Source organism: Malaclemys terrapin, chromosome 5 (assembly GCF_027887155.1).
Source record: "Malaclemys terrapin pileata isolate rMalTer1 chromosome 5, rMalTer1.hap1, whole genome shotgun sequence".
NCBI classification, from domain to species: Eukaryota; Metazoa; Chordata; order Testudines; family Emydidae; genus Malaclemys; species Malaclemys terrapin.
Window position 1 is genome coordinate 27,419,799 of NC_071509.1, and position 27,406 is coordinate 27,447,204.

The following is a 27,406-nucleotide window of genomic DNA, read 5'->3' on the forward strand; positions in this document are numbered from 1 at the left end:
AGCTCTTTGTCATTATTTGTAGAGTCCACAAAGCTCCCCTGGGAAAGATAAATTAACTAATGGATTTTTCTGCACTGATTATTCTCTCTCTTCCTTTTCCCAAAGCACATCACACCTCTTCACTTCATGTCAGGCACCCCTACTCTAGGCACCGACAAATCACCCACCTCAGTCCTACACCTCCATACAGACCTCCCACCCAAACACCAAGAAACAATCCGCTCTCGCCCGCTTTCAGCATTGACAAACCACCCCTTCTTCAAGCCCTTACACGGGGAACCCCTTCACCTCTCTTACCCATCCCCTCACAGTTAAGTAGACCAACACCTCCCACTCCCACCAGCACGCTCCATACACCATACTCCTACAGCTCCATCGCACAGCCCTAGCCCGTACACTCTGACAACCCGCCCTCACTCAAATCCCACTGCACCTCTCCATTACACACCCCTAAAAGGAAACCACTCCAGCCACCGCTTGCGTCCTTCGCCCCTACCGTCCCACCGCTACGGCTACATTACCCAGTTCCCCACCGCCAAACACCCTGTCCCTCTCTTCCAGCCCCTACACACTGCTCACCCCTCCGCCGTAACAGGCGCACCGCACACCCTGACTCCCAGCTTCAGCTGCTCTACATGCAGCAGACTTCTCTAGCTGCCTTGCATGCACTCCAAAATCTCCCCCGTCTCTGTCCGTCACACGTCTCACTCCTGCTGGGATGCACACAGACCCGCCATGCCCACCTCCTCACACACACTCCTCCAACAGGCGCACCCCACCCCACAAGCCCCGCCCCAATCCCGCACCGGATACCTAGACACCCCCCCTCCGCTCGCTCCTCTCGCACCGGGGGCCCGGACAGAAGGAGAGCACGGGGCCCGGGGGCCGGCTGACGCGTGTGAACTGCCCAGGGGTCACTCCCCCGCCAGAGCGGTGTGCGGCTGACATCCAATCCCCTCCCGCGCCAACCCGCGGGCAGTGACAGCGGGACCTGCCCCCGCCACGCCGGCCGGCAGGTGTATAAAACTCGGGCTCGGATTCCCTGAGCTGCGAAGGCGGGGGAGCGAAAACGGGGCGAGCGAGGGAGCGAGGAGTGCCGCTGCTTGAGCAGGCAGCCGCCCCAAACCCGCGGGGAAGGAGAGCGGAACTTTGTCCGAGGCCATTGAGACCTGTCCAGGGAGAAGGGAGGAGACCCGGGCAGGAGAAGGGGCAGGCGGAGAGAGGAAGGGAAGCGCGCAGCAGGCTGGCCGCGGAGCTGAGCGCTCTCTGGGAGCGCTAACAGGTGCGGCGAAGTGACCCTGCCCGCTGTCCCGCTCCGCCTCCTCACTGTTACACCGCGAGTAGGGGGGTCCCTGCTGCGGGGGCTTGTCTGTCACCCCCGTTTCTTCCCCCCCCCCGAGTCCCGCTGGGGACCTCGGCCACTCCCAGCAGGTCTCAGGGCTCTCGGCGGGTGGCCGCGATGGTGGAAGATAACGCAGACACCACCTCCAGCTCTGGGGAGAAGAGCCGCGGGGGATGCCCGGACCAGCAGCAGCCGGAGGAGTGGGAGATGGAGAAGTCGGTGCAGGGCCCCCCAGGGCAGCCCGGAGGCAGCCGCTTGGTGGGAGGCAGCTACCCGCAGAAAAACGCCGAGATCCTGAGCAGCCAGTACGGCATCAACTTGTTCCTAGCCGGGCTGCTGCTCATGTTCGCCTGGGCCGTGCATGCGGTGGGCATCAGGAAGCAGGATCTGCTCTCCTATCTCATCACCATCATGCTCATCCAGCTGCTCTGGATGCTGTGGTACATCTGCAGGAGCTACACCCAGAGGAGGCTGATCCAAGAGAAAGACACCCACGCAGGAGCCCGCTGGTTAAAGTGTAAGTCGCGGGTCCCACTTCCATTTACTGGCAAAGCCAAGGCCGGGCTTTGGTTTCCCCTGCGAGGATAGCCAAAAAACCCAGCAACCTCCAGGGGGCTCAGCGCGTCATAGGGCCAAATCCATGGTCTGTGTACTTGCCCTACCCTTGGCCATATAGTAGTGAAGGTCCCTATACTCAAGGAGAATGGAAACTTCTAGTGGATTCATTCCATGCAACCTGCAACTTGTCAGTCAGGTTACTGTGAAAAGAGAAATTTCACTCCCAGAGGATTCCTCTGAAATCCCCTAATTTCTACCTTTTCTACCAGAGCCAGAGAGAGGCTTGACACCAGTATATTTGAAGTTCCTTTTTGTTATGTTATTCTTCTGTTCTTCATAATGATCATTTTCTTATTTTCTGTACAAAAACAATAAAAACCAACCAAACAAAAAAAATCCACTACATAGTTATATCTACATATAGAAATAGATTTAGATCTAGATTATATGGATACCAATCATACAGGTGAACATACTAAAGATTGAAACCCCCACCCCCCACTCTACTTTTTTAAAAGCTAGATACCAGGAGGGCAGGCACATTGAAAATAGGATAGTTAGGTTAGATCAGGCAGTTATGTAGGTGAGAGTCTATTTGTCTAGAGGAATTTGGGACTTGGGAAGTGCACTCTTTTCAAGCAATGCAATATTATTTATTTTATTGCAGAATGCATCACAGGTGTCAAAGTCTGTCTATACAAATAAGCTATTATTATTTATTACCTGTATTATCTGTAGGAAAGGGATAGGTAAGAGAGTGAGTAAATATTATAATGCCACTATATAAATCCACGATACATCCATACCTTGAATACTGCAGGCAGTTCTGGTTGCCCCATTTCAAAAAAGATACATTAGAATTGGAAGAAGTACAAAGAAGGGCAACAAAATGATTGGGGGTATGGAAAACCTTCCTTATGAGGAGATATTAAAAAGACTGGGACTGTTCAGCTTGAAAAGGAGATGACTAAGAGGAGGTTATGTCTGAGTTCTATAAAATCATGAATGGTTTGGAGAAAGTGAATAAGGAAGTGTTATTTATCCCTTCACATAACACAATAACCAGGAGTCACCCAATTAAATTAATAGGCAGTAGGTTTAAAACAAACATGAGGAAGTACTTCACACAGCACACAGTCAACATGTGAAACTCATTGCCAGGGGATGTTATGAAGGCCAAAACTATATTGTGGTCCAAAAAAGAATTAGATAAGTTCATGAAGAATACGTCATCAGGGGCTATTAGCCAAGATGGTCAGGGTTGCAACCCCGTGCTCTGTGTGTACCTAAGCCTCTGACTGCCAGAAGCTGGGGATAGAGCACTCAATAATTGCCCTGTTTTGTTCATTTCATCTGAAGTAGCTGGCACCAGGCATTGTTGGAAGAGAGGATACTGGGTTAGATGGACCATTGGTCTGACCCAACATGGCCATTCTTATGTTCTTAAGGCACCCTAAGCATTTATGGTGCTTTTCAGACAGACAAGAAGACAAGGACCCTTCCCCAAGGAGCTTGCAGTTTAGGATATGAACTATGTGTACCATTCAGGTAGCACCTGTAGGCAAAAAAGGGAATTTCTGGGAAGTTTTGCAAGTCTTTTGCAGCAGCAATTATTTGCACCGTCATGTGCATATGGATATAGGTCCTCAATAGTTTTATTTAATTGTGTATTGACTAGTGTGACAAGGTCACATTAACTTAAAAGAATGTAGTGTTTCAGGTTGTAGGAAAAAAGCAAGGTCCTTTGCAGTAACCATTGAGCTGTAGTTTGGAATTCCAGCTGGCAAGGCTGTTTTTATCAACAGTCTTTTTTTCTGCCTGTAGCACTGTAAATGGTAGGCTGGAAACACGGGTGAGGTAAATGCAATACAGAGGTTGCATAAACCACTGGGGCCAGAGAAATTTTAAAAAACAATATCTCATGGCTTTGACGCAAATAGAGAAAATTCTCTGTGCAGCAGCTAGTGACTATCACTTAGATGAAAAACACTAGGAAGTCTGAAATGTGATCAATCAAAACAATAAGTAGTTGCTATTAAACTTCATTCTTTCTCAGCCCTGCTGTTGTGCCTTCTTTAGTCTCTTATTGTCAGTATTAACAGAACTTGCAATTTGTATTGTTTTATTAAAACCGAAATTTATACATCTGTTTTCTGCATAATCACTTTGCTAAAAATTTATACTATTAACATGGCATCACATGAATAGTTACTGCTTATTATTTACTATTTCCCATAATAATATGCCATTCTTAGCCATAACTTGATAGTTAAACAGTTTTACTTTAGTAGGAGAGATGGGTCAAATTCTTCTTGGGTGTCATTTGAATTATGCCAGGGTTGAATTTGGCTTTATTTTGGGCCAAGTTCTGCTACCTTTACTCATGTTAAGTAGCACTTTACTCCGTCAGTAGTTCCATTACTTGAGGAATAAGATACTACTCAACATGAGTAAGGGTGGCAAAATCTGGTCCTTTATCTTTTTGGCACATTTTTTCACTTGCCATGGAGGATATAATGAATCATAGAATCTCAGAAATAAAATATGCAAAAGAGCTTATCCATTTCCTCCACCAATGCAGGATTGCTCTTTACAGTCTTCCACAATTTCCATTGGATGACCATTTCACAGTCTAATAAATTTCACTGTTGGAAATTTTTTTCTGATATTCAGACCACATTTTCCTATGCTTAGTTATGGCTTGGACAATTCTAGACATTTCCTTTAACCAATGTTAGAAGAAAACATGCCTGGATTTATTAACAAATGTCCAATCCTGCAGTACTTACTCTGGCAAGACTAACATTACCTTCCTTTTCCAGAGTTAGAACTCCATACTGATCTCTTAAAAAGTATCAATCATTGTGTAATAAAAATGATTAGCTAGTAGAACTGTTTACAAGTTTGAAAAAAAGAAATGTTTTGTCATTGATTTATTGACTCCAAGACCAGAAGGGATCACTGTGACCATCTAGTCTGATCTCCTGTATAACACAGGCCATAGAACTTCCCCCAAATAATTCCTAGAGCAGATCTTTTAGAAAAATATCCAATCTTGATTTTAAAACGGTCAGTGATGGAAAATCCATCAGAGCCTTTGGTAAATTGTTATACTGGTTAATCACTCTCCCCATTAATTACTCTTACCATTTTCATGATAATTTTCACACGTTTTCCTCATTTTTTTGGCCAGCTCTATTAGCTAGTTTTTTAGAATGTGCCTCTTTGTTCTCATTGCATAAAGAAAATGTGCATGAATTAACTGGTTAGACTAGAAAATTTTAATATTTATCTAGATTACTTAGTTGGATTTAATTGTCCGGCATTTTGATACCCAATACATGACCTATTTTATGTATTTTCTTTAGTCAGTGAATACCATGGTGAAAAGCTGTAACTATGTTACCACTTATGGCTTGCATTTTACCAGCATAAATGTTGGATGAGAATTACTGAACAAAAACATCTTTTTATATAGTTATGTGTCTTTTTATATCCATTTCTAATCAGATCCTTTTGTGACTAGAAATTGGCTGTTTGAACTTTAGAGAAGTGTTCTTTCCCAATTTGTATGGTATACAAAGCACATCTCCTGAAGTCTTAATGTAGACAATGTTTCTATTGACTTCAGTGTCTGTTTTGCTTCCTTAGGATTATATGAGCATGCCCCAAGTAATCATTTCCTCAAAGCTTTGAAGAAAGATGCATAAATGAAGTCCTTTTCCTGACTTAGGCCTGGTCTACACTACGACTTTAATTCGGATTTATCAGCTTTAATTCGAATTAACCCTGTAACCGTCCACACAACGACGCCATTTAATTCGATGTAAAGGGCCCTTTAAATCTATTTCTGTACTCCACCCCAACGAGCGGAGTAGCGCCAAAATCGATTTTAGCAATTCGAATTAGGGTTAGTGTGGCCGCAATTCGATGGTATTGGCCTCCGGGAGCTATCCCACAGTGCATCATTGTGACCGCTCTGGACAGCAATCTAAACTCGGATGCACTGGCCAGGTAGACAGGAAAAGCCCCGCGAACATTTGAACTTCATTTCCTGTTTGCCCAGCTTGGAGAGCACAGGTGACCACAGATACCTCATCAGCACAGGTAACCATGCAGGCTGATAATCGAAAAAGAGCACCAGCATGGACCGTGAGGGAGGTACTGGATCTGATCGCTGTATGGGGAGAGGATTCAGTGCTTGCAGAACTTCGTTCTAAAAGACGAAATGCAAAAACTTTTGAAAAAATTTCCAAGGGCATGATGGAGAGAGGCCACAATAGGGACTCTGAGCAGTGCCGCGTGAAGGTCAAGGAGCTCAGACAAGCCTATCAAAAAACAAAGGAGGCAAACGGTCGCTCCGGGTCAGAGCCGCGGACATGCCGCTACTACGCCGAGCTGCATGCAATTCTAGGGGGGGCTGCCACCACTACCCCACCTTTGTTCGTGGATTCTGGGTTGGGGATAGTCTCGACGCCTGAGGATTCTGCCGATGGGGTAGAGGAGGAGGAGGAGGAGGAGGATGAGCTTGCAGAGAGCACACAGCACTCCATTCTCCCCAACAGCCAGGATCTTTTTATCACCCTGACTGAAGTACCCTCCCAAGCCTCCCAAGCCAGTACCCAAGACTCTGACCCCATGGAAGGGACCTCAGGTGAGTTTACCTTTTAAAATATAAAACTTGTTTTAAAAGCAAACGGTTTTTAATGATTACTTTGCCTGACTTTGCATTCGCGGTCAGTTCAGCTACTGGAAAAGTCTGTAGCTACTGGAAAAGTCTGTTAACGTGTCTGGAGATGGAGCGGAAATCCTCCAGGGACATCTCCATGAAGCTCTCCTGGAGGTACTCCGAAAGCCTTGCCAGAAGGTTTCTGGGCAGTGCATCCTTATTCCCTCCTCCATGGTAGGACACTTGACCACGCCATGCTTGCAGCAAGTAATCTGGTATCATTGCCTGACAAAGCCTGGCAGCGTATGGTCCCGGTGTCTGCTGGCATTCAAGCAACATCCGTTCTTTATCTTGTTGTGTAATCCTCAGGAGAGTGATATCACTCCTGGTAACCTGGTTGAAATACGGGAACTTAATTAAGGGGACAGAGGTGGCCGTTCCTACTGGGCTGTTTGCCTGTGGCGGAAAATAAATCCTTCCCTGCAGTTAGCCAAGCGCAGATGGGAAATTGGCCCTGAAGTTTTCCGCGTTTGGCTAGCAGGGATCTTCCCTGTTACCAGCCACGCGGTGGGGGGAGGGTACCGTGATCATCCCAGAGAATTCATGGCGAGGGGGGGGGTCGGCGGCGGGGGGGGGGTAGTTTGGTGCCTGCAGGGATCTTCCCTGATACCAGCCATGCGGTGGGGGGAGGGGTACCGTGATCATCCCAGAGAATTCATGGCGGGGGGGGGGGTTAGTTTGTTTTCTGGTGCTGCTGAATGTTAACAGAAAAACCGCAGCACTCTACTTGCCTGAAGGGGCCCAGACAAGCCCCCCCACACTGCCCCCCCCCCAACTGGCTGAGATTGGCCAGGCTTCTGCAGCACTCTACAGGCTATGCTTGGTATGTGGGAAAGGAGGGTGCAGAAGCTGTAAAACAATGGCTTACCATGGCCGCATGCAAGCCGAATTCTGTTGCCCAGACCTGTGATCTCTAGCAGCAAAGCCACAAGCACTCAGCATTAAGAGGCAAAATGCGACCTTGCACAGAAATCACATGTGCTATGTAATGTGAACAGTGTTGGTCACCGTGAAAGAGTATAAGCATTGTTCTGCAAAATGTAGCTTTTAAAACAATTCTCTCTTTTTTCCCCTCCCTACAGCAGCTGCAAATTCCTCAAGCCTCCCTCCTCCATCCCGAAGGTTATCACAGATAAGGCGTCGTAAGAAGAAGACGCGGGAGGACATGTTTTCTGAAATTATGCAATCCAGCAGGAGTGACAGAGCTCATCTGAATGAGTGGAAGGAAACAGTTTCAAAGTATAGGAAAGAAGTCAGTGAACGTGAGGAGAGGAGGGACCAACGTGAGGAGAGGAGGGACCAACGTGAGGAGAGGAGAGACGATCGAGATGAGAGATGGCGGCAGGAAGACCAGAGGATGAAGGATGCAACGCTGGGGCTGCTCCGGCGTCTGGTGGAGGTTCAGGAACGGCTGCTGGAAAACAGACTGCCGCTTCAGCCCCTGTTCCACCCTCCCCCCTCCCCATGTTCCGTATCCTCCTCACCCAGACGTGTAAGAACGCGGGGGGGGAGGCTCCGTACACCTTCCCATTCCACCCCAGTAGACAGCCCAAGCAAAAGGCTGTCATTTTTTTAACCTTTTCTTTGTGGCTTTTTCCTTCCCAGCAATCCTCCTCCCAAATACCACCCGGGTTCCCTCCCTCTTTTTCTAATCTATTAATAAAGAATAAATGATTTTTAAATGATAGTGACTTTATTTGGTTTGAAAGAAAGCTGGGGGAAGGGGCAGGGTGGGTTCCTTACAGAAAATCAGTCAGTAAAGGGGGAGGGTTTTCATGAAGGAGAAACAAACAGATATTTCACACGGTAGCCTGGCCAGCCATGAAACTGGTTTTCAAAGCTTCTCTGATGCACAGCGCTTCATGGTGTGATCTTCTAATCGCCCTGGTGTCTGGCTGCGCGTAATCAGCAGCCAGGCGATTTGCCTCAGCCTCCCACCCCGCCATAAAGGTCTCCCCCTTACTTTCACAGAGATTGTGGAGCACACAGCAAGCAGAAATAACAATGGGGAGATTTCTTTGGCTGAGGTCAGAGCGAGTCAATAATGAACGCCAGCGACCTTTTAAACGGCCAAATGCACATTCTACCACCATTCTGCACTTGCTTAGCCTGTAGTTAAACAGCTCCTGACTCCTGTCCAGGCTGCCTGTGTATGGCTTCATAAGCCATGGCATTAAGGGGTAGGCTGGGTCCCCAAGAATAACTATGGGCATTTCAACATCCCCAACGGTTATTTTCTGGTCCGGAAAGTAAGTCCCTTGCTGCAGCCCTTTAAACAGAGTAGTGTTCCTGAAGACGCGAGCGTCATGAACCCTTCCCGCCCAGCCCGCGTTGATGTTGGTGAAACGTCCCTTGTGATCCACAAGTGCTTGCAGCACCATTGAAAAGTACCCCTTGCGGTTTATGTACTCGGTGGCTTGGTGCTCCGGTGCCAAGATAGGGATATGGGTTCCGTCTATTGCCCCACCACAGTTAGGGAATCCCATTGCAGCAAAACCATCCACTATAGCCTGCACATTTCCCAGAGTCACTAACTTTCGTAGCAGCACCTGAGTGATTGCTTTGGCTACTTGCATCACAGCAGCCCCCACCGTAGATTTGCCCACTCCAAATTGATTCCCGACTGACAGGTAGCTGTCTGGCGTTGCAAGCTTCCACAGGGCTATCGCCACGCGCTTCTCAACTGTGAGGGCTGCTCTCATCTTGGTATTCTGGCGTTTCAGGGCAGGAGACAGCAAGTCACAAAGTTCCATGAAAGTGCCCTTACGCATGCGAAAGTTCCGCAGCCACTGGGAATCGTCCCAGACCTGCAACACTATGCGGTCCCACCAGTCTGTGCTTGTTTCCCTTGCCCAGAATCGGCGTTCCATGGATAGAATCTGCCCCATTAACAACATGATCTCCAAAGCACCGGGGCCTGTGGTTTCACTGAATTCTGTGTCCGTGTCCGTGTCCATGTCCTCATCATGCTTGTCGCTGCGCTGCCGCCGCCGCTGCCTCCTCGCCTCGTTTTTCTGGTCCTGGCTGAGCATAAACTCCACGAGAACGCGCGAGGTGTTTGCAATATTCATGAGTGCTGTCTTGACCTCAGCGGGCTCCATGCTTGCCGTGGTATGGAGTCTGCAGTGTTCACCCACCCAGGAAAAAAGGCGCGAAAATGGTTGTCTGCCGTCCGTTGCTTTCATGCAGGGAGGGAGGGAGGGAGGAAGTGAGGCTGTACCCAGAACCACCTGCGACGATGTTTTTTGTCCCATCAGGCACTGGGATCTTAACCCACAATCCCAATGGGCGCGGGAGACTGCGGGAACTATGGGATAGCTATGGAATTGCTACCCACAGTGCAACAGTGCAGAAATCGACGCTAGCCCCGGTACTTGGACGCACACCACCGAATTACTGTGCTAGTGTGGCCGCACTCATTTCGACTTTATACAACCTGTTTCTCAAATCCGAATTATCTAAATTCGGATTAATCCCGTAGTGTAGACATACCCTTACTCCAGTATGGCATTTTCCTGTCGTGATCCCATGGTTAAAAAAGAGCCATAGGCACTACACAAGAAAACAGTGAAGATCAGTCAAATGAGGTGGACATCTTGTGAAAAAAAGGGAGAAACCAACAAATTGCTCCCATGAACAAGTTTATCCTATTATTTTCTCCAACATCACAAGTTATACCTAAATTATGGCCAGCCTAGTTAATTTGGACTATGACCCTTAGCCTCAAATTTGAATGTTGGGCATTTTGTATATGTTGTTGGTGTATTGGGCTAAGACATTAGCTGTACTACTTGTTGTTTGAACCAGCCCATACAAAATATTTTTAATTTATATGAGTCACAGAAGCCTTCCTTGAAGTCAATGACACAACTCTCATTGACTTCAATGGGAGCAAGTTTGAACCCACAGCATATTTAGAGAGAACCAAAGGAAGCATGTGTGCAGAAATATTCATTATGACATAAATCCTAATTACGCTGTATGGGGGGAAAGTAAGTGTTTCTCCACTGACCATTTAGAATAATTGTCTAAAACATGTGAAATCTAGAACCCTCATTAAAGTAAATCCATGACTATGTGTAATACAAAGTTACATGGAAAGGAGTTACAATAAATATACAACAGCTGATTCATGCAAAAACAAGATATGTGCGTAGTGGAGGGGTCGAATGAGGAATCTACGATATGATTATTTATGCTTTTGTGTGTTTAAGCCTGACTTTCTTTCTTTCTTTTTCTTTCTTTCTTCACCTTAGTTAATGCCTTAAACTCAGTTGAACTCTTCTCATAAGTAATGAAAAAAAGCATGCAGAATCAGACCCTAGGACTGTGCATCCCTTTCACCAACTGCATTGCTTCACCATTTCACTCTGTTTTAAATTATAAATATATATATATGCACCATTTTTTTCTCACTACCATTTTTTTTCTCATTTTAGTACTTAACTAAAGTGAGAAAAAATGGTGTAAACATATATTTATAATATATAAAGATTATATATTAGGGTTTGAGCCTACACCACTGAACTCAATGGAAAATTTCACACTGGGATCAGGATTAGGGTCTTAAATCATTTCCAATCACACACCAAGTCTGTCTATATATTAGAATTTATTAAACAAGAACCACATCCGTTTTTCTCCAATGTAATATAAACTGTTGTTGCAGAAGGATCTTGTTTCCTGTTGATGAGATAATTATATTCAAAAAGAAATAAATCCTCAAGACATGTTGAAACCATTAGAAAAAATATCCAAATAGACTGATTTTTAAAATTGCATTTTTTTGGTAGTAGTTTCCTTGGTATTTTTAGAAATTAGTCCTGCAAGTTATTGTAATGGAATTAACAATGCTAATTCCCTTTAGAACAATATTAATTCCTTGTAGAAGGAAACCTAAGTGACTAACTGCTAAAGCAGTCTAGAATCTACCACCTTACCGTACAATTTACTTGTGTACATAATGAAAAATTATACAGTACCTTAGTTAAACCTAGGGCCCAATCCTGAAAACACTTCCATATGTGAGTAACGTCACTCACATAATAACTAGTCCAACTGAACTCAACGGGAATACTCACTTGAGTAAAATTACTCACACACACAGGTGTTTGCAGAGTGGGCCCTTAGTTTTTGAACTATAAAAGTGAAAAGTTGAGGCCAAATTCTCTGCTGGTGTAAGGTATATCCCTAGGGATTTTGGTCTTTGGTTTCTTTATATAGTGAGTATTTGTAAAATATGAAACTAAACATACTAATGGAAATGAAATTCTTCAGGTTGCATTCTGTTTCCAAATCTGTTTTTGTATATTGACAAAGAGCTAATGAATTGAATAAACCGTGTTATTTTAAAAATGGTTGTAGCAAAGTGATTAATGTATTTTTTTTCTCCACTGCACCTGATTTGGAGCTTCTTGTATGCAGTGTTGTTGTAGCTGTGTCAGTCCCAGGATATTAGAGAAACAAGGTGGGTAAGGTAATACTTTTTATTGGACCAAATTCTGGTCCAATAAAAGGTACTACCTCACCCACGTTGGAGCTTCTTGTTCATTTGTAATGAACTGGTGAGTACACTGTAAATATGCATAATTCCCAAACAGAAACAATTACACTATATTTTTTAAATTTTCATTCAAATAAATAGCTCATCTTTAGTAGGGTATTTAACATGTTATTATAAGAATGAAGGGTCTCCTTGGTTGACTTGTTAACTTTAATTTTAGGGAACAAAATATATATTGCCCCAAAACAATAATTTCAGTGGAACATCTCATGTTAATAAGGTGAGCAGAATTTGGCCCTTTATGTATAATATAAATACTGAATAAAGTCAACTCTTGTGATATCATTTACCATCTTTATATCACAATTCTCTTTGAGCAATAAGAAACAGGGACAAAGACACAGTGATCTAAGTTCTGAGGGTCCTTAGCCAGTTTTTACCTGCTTTTTATTCAGCTAAAGTTAAGTTAAAGTCAATGGGAGTTTGTCTGAGTAAGGACTTAGGAAAAAACTTGAATAAAGGTCTCAGAGTCTGGCTCAGTAATTTTATCTCCCGTTGTGTCTTGTTGCTTAATTATGCTGGTACAATAAGGTTCAATAGCAACATAGCTGTATCTTATCATATAGCTTTTCAAAATGAGTTCCCATTTAGATCTTTGAAGTGAAAGATTGGAGTTATACTAAAACAAAACAAAACAAAACAAAACAAAACAAACAAACAAAAAACCAGTAAAGGAAACATTTAAAAAACCCTTTAAAAACATTATCTAAAAATTTAGACAAACGTTTGTTTGTTTATGTATGTATGTATGTTAAAGTAATGGATCTCAGGATGAAGTCTGAAATCTGAGTGCATTTGTAAAAAGAAAAGCATACAGTTTTTGGTCTCTGACTTATAGTGGTTCAGTATAACCTTCTGAACAATTGAGATGGCATACCAAGTGATTGTATTACTGCCCAGTGTAGGACTCTTGGGTCAGGAGACTGTAACATGATTGTTCAGCTCTGTGAGCGGTATAGTTTGCTGTGTAGCTATATAGTACATTAATTCATTTGACTGTATAACTGGCTCTGTGCTACAGTTACTTGAGGCTCTGATTCAGCAAGGTGCTGAGCAGCTTCTACAAGATGCTGAATGCCCTCAACTCCCTGGGAACTGTAAGATTGGTCCCTACATACTGCATGAGCTATTCATGTATTGTGGTTACACGTAAGTCATAGACTGTGAAAGAGCTTTGATGAATTACAGCGCTTTATTGCATTGAGTAAACTGATCTTACGACCATTTACTTATTTTACTGATTAGTAGGGATAGCCTTTTCAAAACATGAATTTTCATTTATTAGTACAGATTCTCTGAAGACAGGTTAACTGTATATTAACATTTTCTAATATTTGTTTTGTCTTAGGTGGGATTACATTATTTGCCGTGATTACTTTAATTCTGGACTCTTTTAAAATTGGATACTTTATTGGATTTTCAAACTGTTTATCAGCAACTGAAGGCATTTTTCCTGTCACACATGCAGTGCATACGCTTTTACAGGTAAAAGTAGCCAGTTTTAGCTTGTTATTATGTCTGTTTTTCTCACCAAGCATAACTTTTGTCTGTTCCTCTTGCTCTGTTTTTCCTAAAATAGTTTCTAAAAACATTACGAGATAAGTTGTTAAAGGCTAAATTTTTTGTGTATGCATACCCCTTTCTGCATGCAAACTGGGATTTGAGCATGCAGATCAGGCAGATGAGCAAGAAGTTTCCCAATTTGTATCCAAAAATGCCTGTTTGTATCTGAAAAGGAATTGGCTCCTCACACATAGAGATGTATGTATAAATGTTTCACATGGATAAAAAGGTCTCCTAAAAATTTGGTCCCACATTTGGCACGACATACCTTTTAGTAGTTCAAGTTAGGCACATAGTCGTCATAATTTTTTTTATATGAAATGAGACAAATACATTTCACTGTTGCTTCTGCACAGGAACTTGCCATACTGGTTCAGTCCATCGATCCATCTAGTCTGGTCTCCTGCAGCTGGCAGTAATGAATAACTGATTCTTCAAAGAAAGGCAAAACCCCTAAATAATGTATTTATGTAGTTGTGCAATGCTTGTTTATCTGGGGAAATTCCTTCCTGAAACAAGTAAATGATGGGTTTTCACCCTGAAGCATGTTATTTGATTACGCACATCACTTTGTGCATAGCAGCAAACATAGCCAATAAGGAGTGTACAATTATCCAGTCGTATTCTAAGTCTAGCCATTTGTCTCCATGTCATCATGTGGCAATGAATTCCACACTTGATTATATGTTGCATAAAGAAGTGTTTCCTTTTCTATTATTTTAAACTTGCAGACCACCCCCTTGTTATTATGTAATAGGTCAAAAGGGAGAGACTGATGAGATTTCACAATAGCCTCCATAATGTTGAATACCTGACTCAAGATCCTCTTACAATTTCTCCATCCCGGATGGTGAGCCAGATTATGCACCTGCATGAGGGCCAGGCGCAGTGTGTGGTTGGGGGAGGCGCAACTAGCTTCCATTCCCTTGCACAACCAGCTCGGAAGCAGAATTCCAATTCCAATTCCATGTGCAAAGCAGAGCTGTACAGAGGAAAGGAAAAATAAATAACATCGATAACTGATGCTAGTGGGGTCACTTAATGCACCTTCAGAAGGTGCATAGATAACATGGCGTAGTATAAGAACTGTGCCAGAAAATTTGGATTTGATTCAAAACTTTCATAAAGTTTGGAAGCCTTTTGATCCAATGTTTTGGTTTAGTCCCTTTTTAAATTTGGCAAATGTTTCACTGAATAGATGGGCAAATGTGGTAGGAATGTGATCTTCTGGTTAGGTGGCTGGAGATCAGAATTCTCAGTTTTGCCAATGAAATGCTGTGTAGACTTAGGCCCACATTTTCAAAAGTGTCCACTAATTTTGAGTTCCTTAAATCAAAGGTGCTGAACATGGACAATTCTAGCTGAAGTCAATGGGGGCTGCAGAAAATCAGGCCCTGGATATCTCAAGTTTGGCATCAAAAATTGAGGTACCTAGAATGAATGGACATTTGAGCCTTAATTTAGTGTTAATTAATGTGTTTTGGACATGTCAGAACTCCATTTCACTGGGACCATTATCAGACAGAGCAGACATGCAATGTTCTTTACAAAGGTTCTGTGGAGAAGAAAGAACCATTTTTAGATAAGGGAAGGGCATTAGATCAAATATACTTGGACTTCAGTAAAGCATTTAACTTGATGCCACATGGGAACTTATTAGTGAAATTAGACAAGATGAGGATCAGTACAAGGTGGTGAATTATAAGGTGGATAAAAGTGAGAAAACAATGGGTTGTGCTGAAAGGTGAATTATTGGACTAGAGGTAGGTTACTAGTGGAGTTCCTCAAGGATGTGTCTTGGGACCAATCTAATTCAATAATTTTATTAGTGATTTTGGCACAAAAAGTAGGCATCTGCTAGTGAAATTTGCTGCTGATATAAAGTTTTGAGGCATCGTCAATACAGAGGAGGATCGGAATATTATACAGGAAGATCTGGATGACTGACGACCGGAATAATACAAATGGGATGAAATTCAAAGTACTAAGTGCAACGTTATGCACTTAGTGTCTAAAACATTTTTTTGCCATAAGCTAGGGGCTCATCAGTTGGAAGAAACAGAGGAGGATAAAGGCCTGGTTGTGTTGGTCTATCACAAGGTGGCTATGAATCATCAACATGATGTGACAGCAAAAAAGACAAATATGATCCTGGGATGTATCAGGTGATGCATTTCTAGTCAAGATAGAGAAGTATTAATGCCATTGTACAAGGCACTGGTAAGATCTCCTTGAAATACCGTGTACAGTTCTGGTCACCCATATTCAAGAAAGATAAATATGAACTGGAAAAGGTGTAGAAAAGCACTACTATGAATAGCTGTGCTCTGTTCACTCTCTGAAGCATCTGGATATGGCCACTGTTGGAAAACAAATGACTGGTCTAGATGGACGATTGGTCTGACTCAGTATGACTATTTTTCTGTTCTTATGATGATCAGGGGAATGGAAGACCTATCTTATGAGAGGAGACTGGAAGATGTTGGTATTTTTAGCCTTGCAAAAAGAAGGCAGAGAGGGGTTATGACTGCTTTCTATAAATACATTGGTGGGTAAACACCAGGGAGGGTGAAGAGCTATTTAAGCTAAAGGACAATATTGGTGCAAGAACAAATGGGTATGTACTGGTGAGGAACAAATTCAGGCTAGAAATTAGAAGAATGTTTTTACCCAGCAGAGGAATGTGGTTCTGGAACAGCCTCCCAGTAGGACTTTTGGGGCCAAACAATTTAATTAGATTTAAGCGAGGGCTAGACAAATTTATGAGTGTGATTGTATGACAGGGTTACTTGTGATGGTAGGGGCAAGCCTTGGGACTCACTTCAAGACTGATGTTCCTAAAATCTCATGCTTCAAGGTTTCAGCCAGCCATCTGCAGGGATCAGGAAGGGATTCGCCTCTTCCCACCTCAAGCCTCTCAATTATTCTGGGTTGTTTTGTTTGTTTTTTATCTCCTTGCTTACCACAGCTGGAGATGGGACATTGGATGCAATGGGCCAGAGCTGTGAGGTGGCACTGAGCACTCTCTCAGTCAGGTTCTTGGCTGGCTGGCACCAGCTCAGGGAGCTCACATGCTCAGGGTCCCCAACATCACATGATCACCAGACATTTGTGGGCCCAGGAAGGAATTTTCTTCCAGGTCAGATTGTCAGTGACCTTGGGGGTATTTTGCTTTCCTCTGCAGCATGTGGATGCTAGTCACTTGCCAAGATTATCTGGGTATATCTCACTTAATCATGTCCCTGCCATTGCAGGGGGCCTTGGGCACTGGTGCACCTCGGTCTCTCCTGTTCTCTGCCTGTGGCAAATAATAGTCTGGACTCTTGTGGCCTGTAATACTGTGGTCTAATTTTGGTTGTTGGGTTGAGGGTGTGGGTGTTGGTTGCTTGCGATATGCAGATGGTCAGACTAGATGATCTGGTGTTCCCTTCTGGCCTTAAACTCTGATTCTATGCCTGACCCCTTTTCAAGCACTTCCCCTATTGTCAGACTTCAGCATTCTGGGAACCTAATTGTGATTGATGTCTCCAGATTCCATGCCAGCATCCCTTTGGAATCTGGTGTATCATTCCACTATCACCTTGCGTTCCTCATTCAATCCACTAGGTTGCATCAATGGGGAACTAAATCCTGAAGTCTCACTCCATTATCCTTCCACGACCTCAGTATTATCTGATTCTTCTTTCGTCCCCCCGATGCCCACCTCTCAGACCCAGTCTCCAGTGATCTGCTCTGCCTCTTTAATATCCTCCAAAACTGACCTTTCTGCGCTCTCTTGGCTGCTACAATCTTTGTACCTGCTGTGGTTGTCTCTCAGATTGATTACTACCAACCTTCTCTCCTGCTTTCTGTATGTCACTGTTGTCAGATGCTATATCTCAGGGCCTCCTCTTACTACAGTCACTTCTCCTCCCTGCAGGCTATTCACAGAACCTCTCCACCTTGAATCCCTTCATTAACCTGTCTCTTACCTCATCATTCTCAACATTCTCAGCCTCACCAGGCCCTACATAAATCTCACTGCTGCCTACATCTCTGATCTCACTTCTTACTTTCACTTCCTACATTCCTCTCATTCTCCTTTCCATTTCCTTCTTTTGGCTTCTTGCCTTTGCTCATGCAGCCACTTTATTCATGGACCATGACTTGTCCACTTGGAGCCCTCACTGTGCTCTCCTTCAAAGCTCTCCTAAAATCTCACATCTTCCAGGAATTCTTCCTACCTTGTTCCCCTCACCAATGATCTCTTATCTGAACTGTTATCTCATAATTTGTCTCATGTGTTATTGTTGTCTATTTTAGACTTTAAGTTCCTTGGGGTAGGGGATTCATCTCCCTTGATCATGCTGTAAAGCCCAATGTAAATGTACTGGCCTATACCTTTTAAATTAATAATAATGGTTGCTAATTGACAGGTGCTGCAAGATGAAAGCACTTTATTAATTAGAAACTTTGTTGGCAGCCTCAACCAAGAAGCACTGATGAATGGGTTGGGAACCAGTACGAACCTCTTACCCATCAAAATGCACCTCTCAGAGAAGGATAGACGCACATAGCAGCACTGCTACTGTTGCAGTTGGAATACCTGTCTTGTGGACAGAGAACTTTATATTTCTGTGCTGTCAGTCTGGTGCTTTCCTTCACATTTTTCACCACTACATGAAAAATAAAAGTCTTTCCAGCTACAGAAACTCAAAGTATGGGATCTATTTTGGATGAGACATGTTTAACCAAGTTTCTACTGTAATCTGTTCCGCTGTCTTGTGTATATGAGCAATGTTAGGTTTCTGAGTGACAGGCAAGTTCTGGGTGAATGGCCCAGGGGGCCCAGGGTCATTTCAGATCCATGGAGCCTGATGGCAATGGATCTGCACCAATTTACACCAGCAGAGAATCTGGCCATCAGTGTTTTCCTGTCTAACCATCTTCATTGTTAATACTCACAAATATAGTGACATTTACCCAAATGAACTGATTGTATTTTATCTGTATTTCCATTTAGGTGTATTTTCTTTGGTGTCATGCCAAGGATATTATCCAGTCTTTCAAAACCCTTGAAAGGTAAAATGAATATGATTTAGCTCTGGAACATTACTTCTAGTTTGTATGTATGTTGTTTTAACATGTATTGCATTATCATATAAAAATGCAGATAGTGAAAATGTTTGGAGTCTGATTCTACTTTTACTTATGTTTGTGTAAATTGGGTGCAATTCCATTTACAGGCGTAAGTGAGAGGGTGAATCATTATTTTTTAATTTATATTTTCAATGTAAACAGTGTTTATACTTTAACAAAAATAGTCAAAGAATATGCATAATTTTCCCACTAATTAAATCATGTGACATGACTGCTACAGCATAGTAACTTTTCATCTTTGGAGTTACACGTGTCTTTCTCAGAGTAAGGAAATATCACCTGTATGTCTCATGTTTAATTTATTTAGCTGTCTGAAGGGTTATTGGCATCAGTCACTGTGTGCAGTAGCTTGCATTCAGTGACACATGTTTGACAACATCTTAAATTGTTATGGGGGAATGCCTTCTTTGGACCAGATATGAATGTGCAAATATACTGTGGCACAAATTCTGCTCTGACATATGCCCATATAGCTCCCATTGAAGTCAGAGGGATTTGTGCACACATCTGACGGCAGACCTTGGCATCTACAGTGTGATTTACATATCCCATTAATCGGAAACACTAAATACACTCAGATGATCTTGAAATAGAGGACTATATTCACTAGCCCGGAACTTGGAAGACCTAGATTCAATTCTCTGTTCTACCATAGACTTCCTGAGTGACTTTGGGCTAGTCATGTAATCTCTCTCTAACTCAGTTCCTCATCTGTATAATGGAATCAATAGCACTTCCCTACCTCACAGGGCTGTTATGAGGATAAATATATTAGAGACTGAGAGTTGCTCAGATACTACGCTAATGGAGACCAGATAAGTGCCTAAGGTAGATAGTGTAAAGTCATAGATTACAAAGACTATACCCATATCTTTATTCACAAAATACATATAGAACAGACAGCACCAATTAAAACTTTCCTACCCGGCTCCCTAAAAGTTGGCCCAATTTCCAGGAATTATGGAGTTATGGGAGCTCAGCACCTCCGTAAATCAGGCTCAGTGTGTCTGAACTCTGGCTTGGAAGGAACAACACCAATAGTGCTGGTAGCAGTCTCCTCTCTGCCTGCAGAAGTGTCAACTGTGCTACAGACAGAGGATGGAGATCACCATCTGATTTCACATTGCAGGCAAACTGAACCAATGATCATGAGACAAATTTTTTTATACCCCATCCCCAAGTTCCTGAGCTGCCCAGTTACCTTACAATTACCTTATAAAATCCATTCTTCTTTTAGGGTCCAATCCTAAAAAGCTGCTATTAACTTTAGTGGGAGTTTTGCCTGCATAAGGCTTATGTGCACTCAGAAAATATTACAGATACACAGTCAGGTAGGAAGGAAGGACTGAACCTTTAGTGTCGACTCCTGCTTTCCCCACCCCATCCTTTTTGGCTTTCGTCTTCTTTAAGGCTCCAGCGGGGCCTTTGATGTGGGAATACAGAACAGCATCCTCTATATCTTAGTGATAGCTCTTTTTATTTTTAATTAAATAGATGGGAATCACAAACTATGTAGTATCTATGAAAATACTTCTTAAAACTATGGCTGCACAGGCGGGCAGCATTCCAGTAGAGACAAAATTAAACCATGACTGAAAAAGTAATAAAAAATATAGGCAACACCAGTGAGAAAGGGGAAGAAATCAGCAAAAAGACTTACTGTGGCCAGGGATAAAATGTTCAAAAGTGCCTAAATGACTTAGAAACCAAGTCTTATGGACTTTCAGTAGGATTTAAGCTCCTAACTCACATAGGTACATTTGAAAATTTTACCTGAGATCTTCATGTGGCATCATTGACTTCAGTGGACCCTCCACCCCTAAAGGTCAGATCTCCAGCAAGAATAAAAAAGAATGCCCATTCTACTGTCATCATGCATGGTACTGTACAATGATAAAATACCACAGATGTAAGCCAACAAGTTTATCTGGTGATGCCTGACAAAGGTGGATGGAAAGCGAGCTAGATTGTCAGGCTCAACAGGTAATGATCAACAGCTCAATGTCTAGTTGGCAGCTGGTATCAAGCGGAGTGCTCCAGGGGTTGGTCCTGGGGCCAGTTTTGTTCAACATCTTTATTAATGATCTGGACGATGGGATAGATTGCACCCTCAGCAAGTTCATGGATGACACTTAGTTGGGGGGAAAGATAGGTATGCTGGAGGGTAGGGATAGGGTCCAGAGTGACCTAGACAAATTGGAGGACTGGGCCAAAAGAAATCTGATGAGGTTCAACAAGGACAAGTGCAGAGTCCTGCAGTTAGGATGGAAGAATCCCATGCACCGCTACAGGCTGGGGATCGACTGGCTAAACAGCAGTTCTGCAAAAAAGGACCTGGGGATTGCAGTGGATGAGAAGCTGGATATAAGTCAGCAGTGTGTCCTTGTTGCCAACAGCATATTGGGCTGCATTAGTAGGAGCATTGCCAGCAGATCGAGGGAAGTGATTATTCCCCTCTATTCGGCATTGGTGAGGCCACACCTGGAGTATTGAGTCCAAGTTTTGGTCCTCCCACTACAGAAGGGATGTGGACAAATTGGAGAGAGTCCAGTGGAAGGCAGTGAAAATGATTAGGGAGCTGGGGCACATGACTTACGAGGAGAGGCTGAGGAAACTGGGCTTATTTAGTCTGCAGAAGAGCAGAGTGAGGAGAGATTTGATAGCAGCCTTCAACTACCTGAAGGGGGGTTCCAAAGAGGATGGAGCTCGGCTGTTCCCAGTGGTGGCAGATGACAGAACAAGGAGCAATGGTCTCAAGTTGCAGTGGGGGAGGTCCAGGTTGGATATTAGGAAACACTATTTCATTAGGAGGGTGGTGAAGCACTGGAATGGGTTACCTAGGGAGGTGGTGTAATCTCCATCCTTTAGAGGTTTTTTAAGGCCCGGCTTGACAAAGCCCTGGTTGGGATGATTTAGTTGGGGTTGGTCCTGCTTTGAGCAGGGGGTTGGACTAGATGACTTCCCGAGGTCTCTTCCAACCCTAATCTTCTATGATTCTATGAAATGTCATAATGATTCTTGAAACATGACTGTTAAACAAATTACAGGCACTGGCCAAATATTTATAGAAAACAAAATAAGAAAATGACTCAGAAACCTCGCTTATGGGTTCTATTCTCTTTAGGTTTGTGTATAAATCTCATGAACACCGATGAGAATTATGTAAACATATAGAAAAGAAAATAAGCCAAGTCCTATGACTATATTTACTAAGGCTTTCTGACGTATAGAGTAGAGACAGGTGTGGTCCAGTGACCCAAGTTCAGTAGTCGGAGCCAGGAACTCATAAATCCAAATCTTGCCAGCAGTGATAACCCCCTCTGTGGCTCTTAGCAAGTCTGTTCCGCATACTACTCAGCTACCTTACACAGTCACTGTGAGGAGTGAAATAGAAAGAGTGAGAGACAGTATGAGGTGACCTAGTGTGCTGTCTTGAGCTAGGGAGGCAGTGTGGTCCAATAGATACAGAAATGGCCCGGGAGCCAGGAGAGCTGATTTCTATTCCTGGCTCTGCCACTGACCTGCTGTGTGACCTTATGCAAGTTACTTTCACTATGTTTTGTCTCCCACCTTTGTTTGTCTTGTCAATTTAAATTGTAAGTTCTTTGAGCCAGAGACTTTCTCTCATTGTGTCTTAATAGAGAGCCAATGAGGTCTGATCTTGATTGGGGCTTCCAAGTGCTATTGTTATACAAATAATAAATATCTGACCAGACCTGGCTTTCATTTTTAGACAGGTTCCTGAGTCCTGAATTAAAAAGTCATATTTTATGTATCACAACTGTGAAAATCCACACACAATACCACTAACTAACACTGTTAGTTGGATCTGGGGGCAGTTCATACAACTGTGGGAATGCTCTTGAAAACAATTATGATGTACTAGTTCTTTACTTCCTTTATTAGCTTCACTGCAGCAGCACAATAGAGCTTTTGTTATATGCTCTGCAGTACCTCTATACCGTGTGACATTAAAACATATTGTTCTGTTTGTTTAATCATGTAAAATACTATTCTTTTAGTTTATTTTCAAAATAAGGCTTGCAGTTTGAGATAGTGAAATAAGATCTATTTATAAGTAGATTGCTTATAGCGTGATACCTCTGAATCGGGGACTTTGTACAAAGGCAAGATGAAGAATTGATCAGAGAAGCTGGCCAGAAGAAGGAATGCAAACAGATTTGAAACTTGCTGCAAGAGAAGGAAGTCTGCAGTAAGCAGTGGGAAGTGGAGGGACCAAGACTGGCTCATTCTTGGAAAAAAACCACAGTATTCTACAACAATGGGTCAAAACATCACAGTTTGCAATTACTGTTATGTTTTGACCCATTATCTCACTGCTTACCCCAGACATCTTTCTCTTGCCCCACATTGGATCGCATTCTGAGATTGAGATTTCAAGGCCTTTTAGGGTGTTTAACCACACAATTCCCATTTATTTTAATTGTAACTGTGTGGCTAACTCCCCTATGTGGCTTTGACACTTTCAACCAGGAAATCTTGTTGGATTTGTAGATGGAAATGAATGGCGTGGAATCTGGAGAAGGCAGGGGAATCTCTGTAAGGAAAGGATGACTACAGTGGGTGTGAGGAAGGAGTGCAGAATGCTTTGACATACCTGTGCAGGAGTGGGAGCAGTAGAGCCTATTAACATAAACCTATTCCTGTTTAGATTAGTAAATCGTTGTCATGAAAGTGAACTTTCATATAAACCCATCCAGAAAGTCGCTATATAATATATGACTATTTCCAAAGAATGACATATGCTATTCCTGGCAATAATGCCATCATATAAATATAAACAATGCCATTGTACAAGAGATTGTGGCAAATAAGAGCAGCATCCTACTTACAATGCAATTTAATAGATTAAACCACTGCCTTTTTATAACATCCTGAAAGACCCACCTATCTAACCTGTTTCACCATGAATGTAAGGAGACTGTTTAGCATTTGTTTTACTGCCATTGAGGAGTAAAGTAGTGTCAACCTTTGTACCCACTAAAAAGTGATGGATTCCATTTCAGATAGATGGGGTGAAATCCTTTGTACAGATTGTATCAATAACTAATCTATTTTCTAGGTTTGGGGTGATCCATTCCGTGTTTACAAATTTACTCTTGTGGACAAACGGAGTGTTAACAGAATCAAAACACCAACTCAATGAACACAAGGAAAGACTAATCACACTTGGTTTTGAAAACATAACAATAGGTAAGCTAAAGGGTTGGTATGTTTTTGGAAGTTCTGCTATAATGCATGATCATTCTAAATATGGTATCCCACCAGGTCAATGGTAAGTATCGTACCATACATAATAAGGTCTTGATCACCTGCAATGGTCCATACGTAATAATAATGGTCCTGATCACCTGCAACTCCTATTTCCTCCAGTGGGAACTGATGGTTCTCAGCACCTTAGTGAATCAGGGCCAGAGTAACAATAATATCCACAGACTCTAAAAAAAGGCACGTTGTAAACATTTATTTTGTTGTATAAAATCCCCAAAGCACCTATCCAGTAAGAAAGCACAGAGAGTAATTGAACAAAGCATGTAGTTAAAAGAGATTTTAATTGGTGCCATATTGCTAGTGGTAAGCAGCTCTCATGACATGGGCCCAATCCTGCAAAGCCTGTCAGGTGAGGAGTCCCACTGAATTCAATGGAACTGCTCCAGTGGCACGAATGCAGATATTTCTTAAGGAGGGGAAGCAAATTCCAGTCCCTGTCCCACCCCAACCTGGGACCCTGCTCTGGTCCCCACTCATTCTCTGGTCCTCTTCCTGCAGGGTCCCCCTTGGCTGGGGAGACTCTCCTCTCTTTTACTAACACAGTACATGAGCCAGTGACACCAGGAGTTGAATTCTCAGCAGACTTCTCTGCACTCCACCGTACAGGAACAGACTTATGGTGCACCAGGGTGGGGAGAGAGCGGGGGAGGTCAAATTTCAGTGGCATTGCGACCGCACAGCTGAAGCGATGTTCCAGACCACTCTGGCAGCAGCTGTACTTATTTAGTATTGGACCACTGCTTAAAAGTGCTGTGCACCTTGCTCCCTGCTCTGCAGCTATGGAACTTTAAGCGAGTGCAAAACCCTGGGGGAGGGGGTGGAGCAGCATTTGCCCTCCTCCTCTGCTTACCCAGCCCCCTCCAATTAGCGCTACTGAAATAAAGATTCTGTATGTCAGTGCTGGTTTGCCTTCTGTATTGTAAGAGTCTCTTCTCATAATGGACAATTTTCTCCACTGATAATGTCACAGACTTTGACCAATTCTGAACATGATCCTCTGAGGTGCTGAGCACCTTCATATCCCAATGAAATCAAGGGAAGTTGAGGATAGTCAGCAGCTTAAATGGGAGATAAATGCACTCTGCAGGTGAGGGTACTTCTCTTCTGCTCCCAAAATTGTTCTGCAGGATTGTTTGGGATCATGCTAATCCTCACTGCAGGTGACGGGGAAGAGAGCCAGAGATACGCAAGGAGTGAATAGGCTTGCAGCTTTGGTGTAAATATTTTTTCCCGAGTGAATCCAATAGCACCTGGATCTTAACAACCCCTTGTTTTGGTTTTTCCAAACCAACCACATTTTTGTCTCTCTCTATTGCAGATTAGCTGAAAATAGTTTGCAATTTTCCATTACTCCCAGTAGAGTTCAAGGTAAATTCCAAAACTGGTAAAAAATATACTTAATAATTAGGGTTGCCAACTTTCTGTTGGCACAAAACCGAACACCCTAGCCCCGCCCCTTCCTCAAAGCCCCGCCCCTTCACCCGAGGCCCGACCCCCACTCATTACATTCCTCCTCTCTCGGTGGCTAGCTCTCTCTCACCCTCACTCACTTTCACTGGGCTGGGGCTGGGGGTTGGGGTGCGAGAGGGGTGAGGGCTCTGACTGGGGGTGCAGGCTCTGGGGTGGGGCTGGGGATGCAGGGTTTGAAGTGCAGGAGGGAGCTCCGGGTTTTGGGGGGGGCTCAGGGCTGGGGGTTGGGATCAAGGCTCTGGGCGGGGGCTGGAGATGAGGGGTTTGAGGTGCAGGAGGGGGTTCCAGGTTTTACGGGGGGGGGGCTCAGAGCTGGGGAAGGGGATTGGGGTACCGGGTTGAGGCACGGGCTTATCTGCGGCGGCTCCCAGTCAGCGGTGCAGTGGGGATGCTAAGGCTGGCTTCCTGCCTGTCCTGGCAGCACGGATGGCGCTGCGCCCTGGAAGCAGCCAGCAGCAGGTCCGACTCCTAGGGAGAGGTGCGCAGGGGTCTCTGTGCGCTGCTCTCGCCTGCAGGCACTGCCCTCTCCAGCTCCTATAACCGGTGCTGACCGGAGTGCCAGGGTCCCTTTTCAACCAAGTGTTCTGAAAACCGGACACCTGGTCACCCTATTAATAATATAGTTGACATTTTCAAAAACTACCTCTGAAATTGGACCCACAGTTTTATACCTACAATTTACAAGTTTTATCCCGTACAGGTACAAATAGAATCCAGATGCCGCATTACCTGATTGCTGCTGCAGATCCAGTATTTAGATATGTAGTTCAGAGATTTTCTCCAGTTGTACTGCATAGAGCACTGGTGGTCTGTGGAGAACATGTCAGCATCAGTAGAGAGCAGGTTATTGGCTTCCCTCCTAGTTTCCATCTGTTAAATTGCATTTAGAGACAGCTAAACTACATTCAAAACATTCAGAACCTCAAAGATACGAACACCAGAGTTCTGAACTTACCAGTCAACCGGACACCCTCTGGAACCAGAAGTAATCAGGCAGCAGTGGAGACGCACACAGACACAAAAAAAAAAGGCAAATATTTTACTGCCTTAGGACTTTAGCCCTGGGGCTCAGGGCCTCAGCCAGAGGATGGGGGTTAAGGCTGCAGCCACAGGGTGGGGGTGGATCCGGGCTCTGGGAAGGGTGGGGGTCATGGCTTCTGACCCTTGGGATCACCAGGGCTCAGGTCTTTAGATCTGGGGGGGAGCATTGGGGCTTGGGGCTTCAGCCCCATGGCTCCGTTCCTGGTTTCAGTCTGGGGCTTGGGGCTTGATCCCTGTGGCTCCTTTCCTGGCTTCAGCCCCATGGGGGGTGCCAGGACTCAGGGCTTTAGCTATAAGGGGAGCGCTGATTTCAGCCCCAGCATTCCCCCCATAGCTAAAGCCCCGACCTGTAGCTTGTCCCCTCCACCCTGCTGAAACTGGGAATGGAGCCATGGGGAGCCCCAAGCCCCGGCCCCCCCATGGCAGAAGCCAGGAACGGAGCCACAGGGCTGAAGCCCCGAACCCTGGCACCCCACCTCCCCCTGCCCATGAGGCTGAAACCAGGAGTAGAGCCACAGGGCTGAAGCCCTGAGCCCCAGCGCTACTTCCAGATCTAAAGGCCTGAGCTCAAATGCTCCCGATGGTCGGAAGCCTGGACCGCCCCCTACCCAGAGCTCTGCCCCCGCTTCCCCGCATGGCTGCAGCCCCAATGCCCCCTTCCCCAGTGGCTGAAGTCCGTAAGGTCTTGTTTGGAGTTACGGACATTTCA

General features: G+C 44.1%; 1 protein-coding gene across 1 annotated transcript in view; it reads left to right on the forward strand.

The window, feature by feature from the left end:
* The first annotated feature begins 1,459 nt into the window (after positions 1-1,459).
* LOC128838471 (proton channel OTOP1-like) overlaps positions 1,460-27,406 on the forward strand; it is a 36,957-nt gene continuing 11,010 nt past the window's right edge. Inside the window, exons 1-4 of the mRNA XM_054030674.1 lie at positions 1,460-1,859; positions 13,541-13,677; positions 18,758-18,816; positions 23,978-24,108. Of these exons, the coding sequence (XP_053886649.1) occupies positions 1,460-1,859; positions 13,541-13,677; positions 18,758-18,816; positions 23,978-24,108 (727 nt within the window). The remainder of the gene's footprint in view (positions 1,860-13,540; positions 13,678-18,757; positions 18,817-23,977; positions 24,109-27,406) is intronic.